General features: G+C 46.8%; 1 protein-coding gene across 1 annotated transcript in view; it reads left to right on the top strand.

Moving 5' to 3' along the window:
• scml4 (Scm polycomb group protein like 4) overlaps positions 1–12607 on the top strand; it is a 41252-nt gene extending 28645 nt beyond the window's left edge. The window contains 7 exon segments of the mRNA XM_080524095.1: positions 2251–2369; positions 5524–5621; positions 5623–5746; positions 7036–7269; positions 8512–8724; positions 10304–10449; positions 11061–12607. Coding sequence (XP_080380221.1) covers positions 2251–2369; positions 5524–5621; positions 5623–5746; positions 7036–7269; positions 8512–8724; positions 10304–10449; positions 11061–11186 — 1060 coding nt within the window. The 3' untranslated portion in view covers positions 11187–12607.
• Positions 12608–14667: the final 2060 nt, after the last annotated feature.

Here is a 14667-nt window from a genome sequence, read left to right on the forward strand (position 1 = left end):
ACAAGCGACGAGGTTAATTGCAACATTGTAACATATTGTAAATAACTACCCCTAAATCGTAACGAAATGTTGGTCTGGAAGCGGCCTAAATCTAGCTTCAATCTGCTTTTTTTCTGTTCTCCGGTCATAATAACTCGCTGCCTTTCTGCGCAGCCTGAATCAAAGTGGACTGTCTGAATCAATTAGTTGCGGAGGAAATTCATTCGTGGCGGCCCGCCACGAATAAATGCATATAGAGGAAACACTGGGTTGATGTGTGTGTGTGTACTATAAGTTGATGTCTGTGTGTGTGTGTGTGTGTGTGTGTGTGTGTGTGTGTACTATAGGTTGATGTGTGTGTGTGTGTGTGTACGTACTATAGGTTGATGTCTCTGTATGTGTGTGTGTGTGTGTGTACTATAAATTGATGTCTCTGTATGTGTGTGTGTGTACTATAAATTGATGTCTCTGTGTGTGTGTGTGTGTGTGTGTGTGTGTGTGTGTGTGTGTACTATAAATTGATGTCTCTGTGTGTGTGTGTGTGTGTGTACTATAAGTTGATGTCTCTGTGTGTGTGTGTGTGTGTGTGTGTGTACTATAGGTTGATGTCTGTGTGTGTGTGTGTGTGTGTACTATAGGTTGATGTCTGTGTGTGTGTGTGTGTGTGTGTGTGTACTATAGGTTGATGTCTGTGTGTGTGTGTGTGTACCAGGGTTTCCGTTAGAAAAATTTGCCGCCGGACATCGTGTCCGGGAAGATTTCGATTTACCGGACAAACGTGAATTATTCCGGTCATCATATTAAAATATAATAAAAAAATTTTTTTTCAAAATCATATTTTTTTTTCTCCAAATCTAATATAGCTGTTTGTCGCGGTGATTACTGTTGTGTAGCGACCTATATATGCCATTTAATGTCTATTTCTCATCCGATACGATTAGATGCGAGCTATATAATAATATAACATGATTCGCATGCGCGCTATGCCATTATGTCCAGCGCTGAACGGGCGCCTCACTGGGAACTGAACAGACAGCATCGATCAATGAACGGACTCCACATTACGTTAACTGAAGTTTGTTAAATTGTTTGGGATTAATGTGAGTTTTCAATTTTCTCTTTCCAGTTTTACCCTTTTTTAAAATTTTTATCAATAAAACAACGTCATTTCTATAACCAGGGGGGTGTTCCATCGACGTCGCTGGAGGAAAGTCTGGGCTTGTTTTGACAAGTCTCGCGAGATCTATCAAGATATGCCTGGATCTTTTTAAGAGTCTCGCGGGACTTGGCGAAGTGGGCCTAGGTTTTCCTTTGGCGACGTTGATGGAACACCACCCAGGTCTCGCTGGTTGGGAAGGCATTTTCGTTTAGCTGCCTGTCAAATCATACTTAGGGGATAGCCCTGTAAGCTCATACGGGTCTGTATGTCGTCCTGAAGACCGGCTGTTAGATCATATAGCTGAAGTTTGTCTCCATCTTACAACACTACTTTACATTGTTAGCAGGCTCATAAAACAAACCGTGTTAGTTGACTAGCGATGTGTCATTGATTTTCGACAACGCGGAAATGTATTCACATTTTTCGAAAGAAAAGTCAAAGCATTAGAACGTAGAACGGAACATCGCACGCGCGCGGAAAGCCACCGGCCCCGATTTGGCCAGAACTTTTTTTCCGTCAGGAGATTTTCTTTTTGTTGCTTGAATCCCTGGGCTCCCCCGCACACCGTGATTTAATTCGCACACTGTCTTAGTGTAAATGTTGTCCGTTTCGTTTGTTATCCTTGTTATTGTGCGATAAAGATAAGGCTTTCCGCTTCGGGCCACCATTTTCAGCTGGGCACCGGACACACACACTCGTGCACGCGCGGCACTGCCCGAGAGAGAAGGACCCGCCCCCTTTGGTTAGCCTATAGGCTGGCTGGAGGGGGCGGGTCCTTCTCTCTCGGGCAGTGTGTGTGCGTGGGTGTGTGTGTGTGTTTGGTGCTCAGCTGAGAATGGTGGTGATTATTTTCACCGGACATTTTGTCCGACGAGTTTTCAGTTTGTCGGACTTCAACAAATGTTACCGGACAAAGACCGGTAATTCCGGTTAACGGAAACCCTGGTGTGTACTATAGGTTAATGTCTCTCTGTGTGTGTGTGTGTGTGTGTGTGTGTGTGTGTGTGTGTGTGTGTGTGTGTGTACTATAGGTTAATGTCTCTCTGTGTGTGTGTGTGTGTACTATAGGTTGATGTCTCTGTGTGTGTTGTGTCTCCCTAGCTGAAGCCCAGGATGGTAATGACCCCACTGGCCATCTCCCCCCCCAGCAGCACGCCAGAGCCAGACATGAGCTCCATACCCCAGGACGCCGCCACTGTACCCCACTCTGCCACGCCCCAGGTCCTCACAGGTAACACACACACACACACATACACACACACACACACACACACACACAGTCACACACACACACACACACACACACACACACAAACACGCAGAGTCACACACAGTCACACATACACACAGTCATATACACACACACACACAGTCACACATGCACAGTCATACACACAATTATACACACACACACACACACACACACACACACACACAGTCACACATGCACAGTCACACACACAGTCATACACACAATCCTAAACACACACACACACACACACACACACACACACACACACACACACATATACAGTCATACACACACACACACACACACACACACACACACACACACACACACACACACACACAGATCCCCAGGTAGCTGCTCCTCTAACCCCCAGGTATGCCACAGGTCCTCTCTATTCTAAGTGGACATACGGCCACTGAAAGAGACTTTGACCTGAAATGACTAACTGATCTAGTTTCAAAGCCAAAGCCAGGGGATTCTATTTCGTGTGTGTGTGTGTGTGTGTGTGTGTGTGACCTCTGCGTGCCCTGGCGACTGCCACGGGAGGAAATCCCTCCTCAGCACGCCAATCTGTCAGACAAAAGCTACAAGCCACAGGAGATGACAATGACACACATACACACACACTCTCTCTCTCTCACACATACACACACCCACTCTCTCTCTCTCTCTCTCTCTCTCTCTCTCTCTCTCCTCTCCCTCTCTCTCTCTCTCTCTCACCCACTCACTCACTCACACACACACACACACACACACACACACACACACACACACACACACTCAGCTGAGCAACTGGAAACCAGAGGAGGGAAAAAGGGAAGGAGGGGGGTTGAGGAGGGCTGTCTGGTGGCTTGATTGATTGAGCCCCTCCCTCCATCCCCTTTCCCTCCCCCCCCCCCTCTCTCTCTCTCTCTCTCTCTCTCTCTCTCTCGTCATTCCGATGAGAGAGCTGTCGATTTCTCTTTTGAAAATGAATTGTTTTTGATTCATCTTAGGTTGTATATTGTGTGTGTGTGCGCGTGTGTGTGTCTGTGCGTTCGTGTGCGTGTGTGTGTATGTGTACGCATCCTGTTCCTTTTTTACTGGCTGCTCTGAACCAATATTAATTTATTGTTGCTTGTTATTGTGACTTATTCTCTATAAAGTGAGATGCTGTTGGAATCTAGCCTTTGGTCTATGTGTGTGGAACCGACAGCAACACTGCATTTGTGCATAGAGATATGCACCATATACATTGGGGGAAATTGGTATTCAATACATAAAAAACATGTTTTAATGTTAACTCATTAAAACTACACAGCTGTGGATTGGAATGTTACAATTTCTTTAGCTGTGTAGTTTTATTGAGTTAATACCAATGTTTGATTGAAATTGCATGTGAATAGCTGCAATGGAAATATGTTGAGTTAAGGAATTGTTGATGTGTTGAATACTAATTTCCCCGCTGTATGTTGGTGGAGGCAGGGTGTCTTGTGTGTTCTTGTGTGTTCTTGTACAAACATCAGTCAGACATTTTTATGGATGAAAGTCTGTCTTATTATTTCTATCAGCTTATTTGCAAGTGGCTCCAGAGAGTTTCTTCAATGTAGTTTGAGTCTTTCGAACATGAAACATGAAAAATGCATTTTTATCTCTTTCCTTCTCTCTCTCTCTCTCTCTCTCTCTCTCTCTCTCTCTCTCTCTCTCTCTCTCTCTCTCTCTCTCTCTCTCTCTCCTCACGTCTGCTTGTTTCAAGTGGTTGCAAATGAATTCTCAAATATTTGAAGATTCTCGTACAAATATTTGAGCCAGGAATTTGAATATCATGTAGCGGTAGCCAGGGACTCTCTCTCTGTGTTCACAAATAAATGATGGGTGTTTGAAGTCATGTAGTAGACACACACACACACACACACACACACACACACACACACACACACACTCCCCCACTGAGCCACCCAGACAGAGAAATGTAAATCTTGGTTCTCGTAAAATGGAGGAATGTTTCAAAGATGGCCCTCATGTTTTATGGGTGTTGTGTTGCCCCTGTCTTCAGGGTGCACACTCTTCCCCTGCTCCACATACCCAAGTTACAGCTGCCATCAAACCAATCTTATTTATTGGTTTACCCTTTTTGCCATCTGTTTTCTGGATAGAAGAGAGATGGCACTAAATGAGATCAATGCAATTGTAATTTGTATGGATATGTATTGTGACGGTTTTGATCCTTGGGGGCTTCCGTAGTTGTCCTCAGCTCTTGAAAATGAAATCAATCATTCTTTGTTAGTGCCATCATGATAGACAGCCATCACAAGGGCCCGGACTGTTTCCCGGACCCATGTGACCTAAACTGGAAATACTCTGGGCCCCTGGTTTAAAAGCAATAACAAGTGCCTCGTTTTCCCCCCTAACATAGGCCACAGGATCAGGCATCACATTAACACACACACACACACACACACACACACACACACACACACACGTGCACTATCTATTCCGCACATGCGACACACAAGGGGAGAGGTCACGACCCTTCACCTCATAAATAAGCGTGCCGAGGTCGTGCCGGGAGCCAAGCAGTCTGCACTGCCCAGGGTTACCATGGTTACCCTGTCACCGACGACGACTACGGACTGTGTGCCGGTGGCATAGATTCACTTTTTTCTTCTGTTTCCCTTCATGACAAGATTTGATCACAAAAGCCACTTCTGTGAACAGGGGACAGACAGTTTTCTATGATTTTGTCTCTGATGATAAGAAAAAATCGATTTGACGCAGATGTAGAAAAAAATAGAAAAGGTGGCTGTTTTTTTTTCAGATGTTCTGACTGGCGAGGCGTGCTGTCACCACAGCTGCCGCTTTCTCTTCTCAAAACCTGTGTTTTTTTGTTTGTAAACCCCGTAGCATTTTTTCTTTTTATGACTAATCGTTCCTCCATACCCTTCCTTCGTCCCCCCACCCCCCCAACACACACACACACACCCTTACAAAACCCCCCACCATCACCCCTTACACCCCACACCATCCTATCCTCAACCTCACACACAACACCCCTTACGCACATCATTGTCTTCTCAACCCCCCCAATCTCACGCCCCCCCCCCCACCTCTCACACACACACCCCATCACCAACTCCCAACCCCCACCCCCCAGTGTGCATCTACGTCAACAAGCGTGCCGACCTGGCGGTGGGCCCCCACCTGGAGCGGAGCCGCGTGCTGTCGCTGCCGGACCACCTTGGCCCCGCCCGCCCCCTCGGCCCTGCTGCAGCAGGCCGTGCAGGGCTGCGTGGACGCCGCTCGCCACCAGAGGGCAGTCTTCTCCCTGCTGGCTCGCACCCAGGGCCCGCTGGGTCACGGAGGGGGAAGCATCTCAGGTAACCAGAGAGAGAGAGATGAGATGAGAGGAAGAAAGGGAGGGAGGGAGGTAGATGGAGAGAGAGAGAGAGGAGGGAGGGAGAGAAAGAAAGAAAGAGTGCAGTAGTGCTAGTAGAACATTATCAGAGAGAGAGAGAGGGGAGGGAGGGATGGAGGGAGAGAGAGGGAAAGAAAGGGGAGGGAGAGAGAAAGAGTGCACCAGTGCTAGTAGAACATTATCAGAGAGAGATGAGATGATAGAGGGAGGGGGGAGGAGAGGAGGGGTGCAGGGGTGCTAGACGAATATTACAAGGGAGGAGGGTAGAGAAAGAGAGAGAGGAGGGAGGGAGGGAGAGAGAGCGAAAGAGTGCAGTAGTGCTAGTAGAAAATTATCAGAGAGAGACAGGGAGGGAGGGAGAGAGAGAAGAGGGAGGGGGGCAGAGAGAGAAGAGGGAGGGAGGGAGAGAGAGAGAGAGTGCAGTAGTGCTAGTAGAAGAGAGAGTGGGAGGAGGGTAGAGGGAGAGAGAGGAGGGAGGGAGGGAGGGAGGGAGAGAGTGCAGTAGTGCTAGTAGACAATTATCAGAGAGAGAGGGAGGAGGGTAGAGCGAGAGAGAGAAGGGAGGGAGGGAGAGAGAAAGAAAGAGTGCAGTAGTTCTAGTAGAATATTATCAGAGAGAGAAAGAGACACGCCCCAAAAAGCCAGGCCTCATGAGATACTGTGGTTATGAATATCGTTATTCGAGCTGGAGGCTCCGTGGTCTGTACTGTAGATTCTGACTCTAAATCAGAGATTAACACTGACCCCCCCCCTCCCCCACACAAACCAAGATTTGATACCCTAAAACCTCCAAACTGGGGTCTGTTCCCAGCACTCACCCCAGCCAAGTATCCAGAATCAAAGTCCCCAGCTGTGATACTTTAGAGGGGTTGAAACCCTCTAAACCTCCTCCCTAAAAGTACACCACAGCCCAGTTTCCACGGACAGCCCCCCTTGCCATTTCCCCCCATTTCTCACCCAGTAACAACACCCAGTCATTTAAGCAATCTTTTCCTCTTGTTTTTTTTCTTCTGTCCATTCTTCCGGACTCATGGATTTCTTCTTTCTCTCCCCCCCCCCCCCTTTTTCTTTTTTTCCCCTCCTACCCTCCCTCCCTCCCTCCCCTCCCTCCCTCCCCTCCCTCCTCTCCCCTCCCTCCCTCTCTCCCCTCCCTCCCCTCCCCTCCCTCTCTCCCTCCCTCCCCTCCCCTCCCTCCCTCCCTCCCTCCCCTCCCTCCCTCTCTCCCCTCCCCTCCCTCCCTCCGTTCCTCAGCCACGTTTGACGGTCGTCAGCACCTGTTGACCCTGCCCGTGGTGGACAGTGTGGGCTACGTGCTTCGTTTCCTCAAGAAACTGTGTCGCGCGTTACTCTGCGAGAACCTCTTCAGCGAGCGGCCCCCCTCCCCGCCACCCCCCACGCACCAGGCAGGACCTTCGTCCTCCTCCTCCTCCTCATCGTCCTCATCCGCCTCGGCTGAGAGACCGCGCGAGGGCCAAGCGCAGTCTAGTATGTACACACAAACGTACTGTGTATATATGTGGATACCGTACACTAGCGCACACACACACACACACACACACACACACACACACACACACACTCAAACACAAACACACATATGCACGCGTGCGCGCACACACACACACACACACACACACACACACAGACAAACACATAACTACAGTACCCTTTTTTACGTAGTGGAGAGTTATTCTCTTCTGTCTCACTAGACCTTTGTGGTAGTTGGCATACCCGTGTGAGTGTGTGTGAGTGTGTGTGAGTGTGTGTGAGTGTGTGTGAGTGTGTGTGTGTGTGTGTGTGTGTGTGTGTTTAAAGAAAGAGACGGAGAGTATTTAGCCTACATGACTATGAGGCAACCTGCCGTATGACGTAACGATAAACTGCCGTGTCCTCCTACTGTAGCGGTTGTTGCCGTGGTGCTTGTTTAGCCTAGCGTTAGCCTGATCTTATCATTGTAATAGATTTTTTTAAACTAACACTTTTGCCATATAATCCAATCACCCTTTCAGCGTCCAGACACATTGTGTATGGTAATGTAGCTCCGTGTAATGGCTTTTCAATGCTGGAAATCTGTTATCCGATCAATTTCGTGACCGCCTATCTCTAAAATACCTAGAGGCGTCTGTAATATTGACCTGCTTAGAGAGCTTGGTGTGAGTTGTGCAGATTCAATAGAATTACTGGCTTCCTTCCAGCCTTACATATTCAATTGAATATGCCGCCATAAAGAATTCCTGTCAGGTTATGAATGGATGTGTCAGTAAGCCGGTTAAATGCAGAGCACTGTGAGCGAGCTGTGTGCAGCTCAATGCTAGCAGTTTCCCGGGGAATTAGCTTTCAAGTTTCATGTTTTTGTTTAGTTTTAAAGTGCTTTTTTTTCCCTGAGGTCTCAACACTCTGTACTTCATATAAACACCAAACACGTTAACAAAGTGCGTAACATAGATGAAAGCATATGGGTAGGCAACACAACACTCTTGACATGGGGAATGGACAAAGGGAGACTGTGTGTGCGTGTGTGTGTGCGTGTGCGTGTGCGTGTGTGTGTGGGTGGGTGGGACTTGAGGTTAGTCTTTAAAGTGGCAACTGTCTGATCCCAAAGCATTTCACCATGTCAGTTATGGCTGTATGAGATGTGCATGACGCATTTGATTTGATATGTTATGTCATTTTCAATCCTCAAGATTAATTTACTTCATGATGTCACTTCCTATTTCCCTCTTCCAGCAGAGACATCCATGCCGGAGGACTTCCTGTGCGACCCGCTGGACTCCAAGCGCTATGCCGTCGACCCCAGCGACTCCGCCTTCAGCGCCATGGCAACGCCGTTCCCGCCCAAACCGTCGTACGGTTACCGTGGCAGCAGCGGGGGCTCGGCCCCACTGGGCATGTGCAGACAGGCGTCCAGCCCTGGTGGCTTCCAGGAAGGAAACAGAAGTGGTGAGGACAGGACGTAGGGTGTGTGTGTCTGTATGTGTGTCTGCGTGCATGCGTGTGTGTGTGTGTGTGTGTCAGGGTTTCCGTTAGAAAAATTTGCCGCCGGACATCGTGTCCGGGAAGATTTCGATTTACCGGACAAACGTGAATTATTCCGGTCATCATATTAAAATATAATAAAAAAAAAAATTTTCAAAATCATATTTTTTTTTCTCCAAATCTAATATAGCTGTTTGTCGCGGTGATTACTGTTGTGTAGCGACCTATATATGCCATTTAATGTCTATTTCTCATCCGATACGATTAGATGCGAGCTATATAATAATATAACATGATTCGCATGCGCGCTATGCCATTATGTCCAGCGCTGAACGGGCGCCTCACTGGGAACTGAACAGACAGCATCGATCAATGAACGGACTCCACATTACGTTAACTGAAGTTTGTTAAATTGTTTGGGATTAATGTGAGTTTTCAATTTTCTCTTTCCAGTTTTACCCTTTTTTTAAAATTTTATCAATAAAACAACGTCATTTCTATAACCAGGGGGGTGTTCCATCGACGTCGCTGGAGGAAAGTCTGGGCTTGTTTTGACAAGTCTCGCGAGATCTATCAAGATATGCCTGGATCTTTTTAAGAGTCTCGCGGGACTTGGCGAAGTGGGCCTAGGTTTTCCTTTGGCGACGTTGATGGAACACCCCCCAGGTCTCGCTGGTTGGGAAGGCATTTTCGTTTAGCTGCCTGTCAAATCATACTTAGGGGATAGCCCTGTAAGCTCATACGGGTCTGTATGTCGTCCTGAAGACCGGCTGTTAGATCATATAGCTGAAGTTTGTCTCCATCTTACAACACTACTTTACATTGTTAGCAGGCTCATAAAACAAACCGTGTTAGTTGACTAGCGATGTGTCATTGATTTTCGACAACGCGGAAATGTATTCACATTTTTCGAAAGAAAAGTCAAAGCATTAGAACGTAGAACGGAACATCGCACGCGCGCGGAAAGCCACCGGCCCCGATTTGGCCAGAACTTTTTTTTCCGTCAGGAGATTTTCTTTTTGTTGCTTGAATCCCTGGGCTCCCCCGCACACCGTGATTTAATTCGCACACTGTCTTAGTGTAAATGTTGTCCGTTTCGTTTGTTATCCTTGTTATTGTGCGATAAAGATAAGGCTTTCCGCTTCGGGCCACCATTTTCAGCTGGGCACCGGACACACACACTCGTGCACGCGCGGCACTGCCCGAGAGAGAAGGACCCGCCCCCTTTGGTTAGCCTATAGGCTGGCTGGAGGGGGCGGGTCCTTCTCTCTCGGGCAGTGTGTGTGCGTGGGTGTGTGTGTGTTTGGTGCTCAGCTGAGAATGGTGGTGATTATTTTCACCGGACATTTTGTCCGACGAGTTTTCAGTTTGTCGGACTTCAACAAATGTTACCGGACAAAGACCGGTAATTACCGGTTAACGGAAACCCTGGTGTGTGTGTGTGTGTGTGAGAGAAAAAGGAAGCAATGTCATTAGATCATTGTGGGTCATCTATGTTTCTATGTCTTCCACTAACCCTGCCCCCCCCCCCACGACTCCCCAGCTTACAGTCCTCCTCCGGACAGTGGGGACTGTAAGCGCCCCCTCAGTAAGGACCCCTCCAGCTGGGGCGTGGAGGAGGTGGTGTGGTTCATCAAGGACGCGGACCCCAACGCCCTCGGACCCCACGCCGACGCCTTCAGGAAACACGTGAGTGACGCGGTGGCATGGTAGTCGCCACAGTAATGTCACACAAAGCTACCGTGCCCTCCGGTAGTAATGGAAAGAGGTTTGGACTTGACAGTTTGGATTTGTAATCAAAGAATTACTATGGGTTCAAAGAAGAGATTCTCAGCTTTAATTCAATGTTTTTTTTTTCTTTCAGATTGGTTTTTACCATTTAGAAAGTAAATGAAAAGAAAATATTCCACACAAAACACAATGCTTCCTCTTTCCAAAACTTATGGATGGCTTTGACAAAGCTTCGGCTTTGCCATGTGTTTGAAACCATTTTTCATTCCATTCCATGCATTCCAATGAGCCCATCCACTGATTTCCACCTCCACCAGCCTCCCCTGGTTCACATAGCATCCCTATTGTATTGTTTTCAACCTACAGTGGGGAAAATAAGTATTACACATTGACAATTTTTTAATTAGACATATGTCCATTGCAGCTATTCACATGACATTTAGACCAGACATTGGTATTAACTCAGTAAAACTACACAGCTAAAGAAATTGTAACATTTCAATACGCAAAGCTTTAAAAACAGGCTTTACTCCACGGTCTCTGATGTGTGTGTGTGTTGTGTTTATCAGGAGATTGATGGCTACGCGTTGCTGCTGCTGAAGAGCGACATGATGATGAAGTATTTGGGACTGAAACTGGGCCCCGCGCTCAAGCTGTGCTACCACATCGACAGGCTCAAACAAAACCGCTTTTGAACCACTTCTGATCCACTTTGACGCGTTCAAACAGAAACCGCTTCTCAACCACTTCTGATCCACTTTGACGCGTTCAAACAGAAACTCTTCTGAACCGCTTTTGATCTGCTACTGATCGACAGACTTAAAAAGAACCATACCTGATCCACATTGACTAGTTCAAACAGAACCGGATCTGATCCACATTGACTAGTTCCAACAGAACCGGATCTGATCCACTTCTGGTCCACACTGACCACCTCAAACAGGGCCACTTTTTGTTCTGACCCCTGTCATTTATGTACTTTTTGTTTTAATTAACTGAGATATTGAGGTATCTTTGTAATTGCAAATAGTTCAGTGACGCACAAGGTGACTATTGTGGAACATGGTCCTCTGTGGCTTCCTGGTCCTTGGAGGAGCATGGTGTTAACAACACTTGTAGGTTGTGGGTTCGATTCCCACTGGGACCATATAGTATACTGAAAAAATGCTGTCACTGCAATGTGAGTGCTTTGGATAAAAGCGTCAGCTAAATGGCGTATGTATGACCATCCCAGGGACCACGTACAACTGTTAACCGTGTTGGTCCACTCATCTGTAGTCACATGACAGACCACAATCCATCAGCCACACGCTTGACTCCACCGCATCTCAAACACACAAACACAGCAACACAGTCGTCAACCCATCACAATGAACAACCCAAGGTGCTCAACCAATCACAGCAACTGCTACGACTACAGCTCGACCAACAGTGCTCTGACTGAAACTACACTGCCACGATGACAGCGTAACTGGTTTATGATGTAATGGGTTGCCCGGGCGACAAGCTTTCACAAGGTGACTCTAGCAACGCATGATGACATCGCCTTTCAAGTACTGTACAAATGTCTCTTCTCTCCTTCCCTCTTTACTCACGGATCTGACATGAATGCCGTAATGTAGAAACCTCGCTTTCTCTTATCCAGCCGCCTTCTTGCTTTTGGGAGTGGCTGTGGTTTAGGAGGTAGAGCCGGCGTCTAATGATCGCAAGGTCGGTGGTTCGATCCCCGGCTCCTCCTGGCCACGTGTCGAGGTGTCCTTGACACTGAACCCCAAATTGAATCCCAATGAGCGGGCCGGCGCCTTGCATGGTAGCTTGCTGCCATTGGTGTGTGAATGTGTGTGTGTGTGTTCACCATTCTGTTGTCCAGTCGCGTTCTATCAGTGGGGAGGAAGGAACTAGAGAATTCTTGAGTGTTGCCCCAAACTTGGTGTCCTTTGCCATATCCTTTTTAAAATAATGGCTTAAGTCATTTTTGAGGAAAATAATGTTTTTGCCAAAATATAATATATTCTAGATTTGGTTCAGTTTATTCTGTAAAACTTAAAAATATGACTCACGCCATTATTTTAAGAAGGTGACGATATGTGACAGCAGCTGGTGAAACCGGGAACAAGTCGGCAACCAATCAAAATGTTCTGACATTTATTCTGAATTGAAATATAAATACATTTCAGCGTTGTTGAAAATCAATGACACACTCGCTAGGCAAGCCAAAACATTGCAATGCAATGGATTCGGTGAGTAATCCCTACTACTCTACACTAACTAGGTAGTAGTGGGGATTACTCACCGAATCCATGGCATTGCAATGTTTTGGCTTGCCTAGCGAGTGTGTCATTGATTTTCAACAACGCTGAAATGTATTTACATTTTTCAGAATAAAAGTCTGAACGTCCCGTCGGCTGGCGACTTGTTCCCGGTTTCACCAGCTGCCGTCACACATGTATGTAGAGGACCACCCGTCTGAAACGGACTTCTCTACTGTCTCCACTGTTCTACATGTACATGCCTTTATAGTATACATGAAATCATCTGTACAGTCCTGCACTTCTGGGCCTGAAAGCCGAGGCGATATGCCATATGATCAATGAGGAAAGACGTTTCCATCACCCCATCTTTTCGACACCCCAAAAAAACGATGGACTGTGTCGGTGATAAAATGGATACCACACCTTCACTCATAATACACCTCTACATACAGCTGCAGTGAGGATAATCTTAGATGACACCCAAACACATTCAGTAAGTCGCTTCCTGGCTCATCCCACTCATGGGGGACACATGGGGGAGGGTGGTTAGAAGGCAGATCAGCCAAGTCAAACACCCCAACTCCCATTGCTTTAAAAAAAAAACACAGCACTGATATTTCATTTCATTTTCTCTCTATTTACCAAACACGCTGTACAACAAGACCAATGTTTTTTTCTATGGTAATAAACTTGTAAATAATGCAATGTTAAAGTCACCATAATGTATATTATGAACAAAATCAGTCATTGGGTGCATTCGTAAATTCGCTCTGAGAGCACCGGAGCGAACACTGGGTTCAACGTCAAAGGGACCAAGTAATTTGATTAGACAAGAGCCTTTCCATGAGTGCTGATCAGATTTCCAGAGCGAATTTACGAACACAGCCATTAAATCTGTATGTATTCACAGGTGTCGCGCCGAAGTTGCCATTTAACTACAGCTATTCAAGACCATTCTTGTACAAAGTGTATTTGCTAAGACAATGTAGGCTCACCAGCCACTGAGTTCAGCCCTTGACCATGTTCAGTGGCGTAGCGGACGGGCCCGCAAGCGACGCACCGCAGGGGGGCCCCAGCCACTAGGGGGCCCCCTAACATTGGTTGCTAGCACCCCCTCTCATTGCTCTCAATTGTTTGTACCTTTTGCTAAGTCAAGCATTTTAGAATGTAGAGTGCATATTGCGAAATTTCGCAACGTCAATAATGCATCGGACAGTGTTTCCTCCAGGATTTTTCACATTAGTGGCGGAGTGTTCTTTTTTCACGCGCGTAGCGTATGCAACACACACTGGCGCTCAATACAAAGACGTAATTTCACCGAAAAATAGAGAGTGGCAACATTAAAAAAATGTTTTTGCCCTGTTTACCCGTACCTCCGCCGTTCTGTTCGTGGTGATTTGGGAGGCAATAGATTATTTTTGCCCCGCGCATATTGCCCTGTAATTAGACCACGCGACCACAGCTCCGTTGTGTCTCTTATTGTCCAAATGTTCCCTGAATTTTAGCTGCATGTTTTTCCAGCATGTAAATCCGTTGTCAATAAAAATTCGACTCCCCTTCTTTCCCCCTGCCAATACTGTGTCGTTTGTGACATTTACCAATGTTTATGCTATCAATAGTTCGAAGCTAGCGTTAGATGCGAGGCTGCTCGGGAACATTATTTGTTTCACAAAATAGCCTGATTTAGTTGACCATGAACATCAGAGACTAGACTACATTACGAATGTTCATTTCAAATACTCTATAGTGAGCACTGGTATAAGAACATGAACCAGAGAACAGCAGTAAATGCAAGAACCCAAGGTCGTCGCTGATGATGTTGCATTTTCGATTAGGATACGCTGACGGGATTAAAGGGACGGGCGACGGGCGAAGAGACAGGGAAGGGATTTCCAGAAATCCAAATGTCCCGCTAAATTCGAAC

The sequence above is a fragment of the Nansenia antarctica genome, assembly GCF_963989245.1.
Source record: "Nansenia antarctica genome assembly, chromosome: 1".
Lineage (NCBI taxonomy): Eukaryota > Metazoa > Chordata > Actinopteri > Argentiniformes > Microstomatidae > Nansenia > Nansenia antarctica.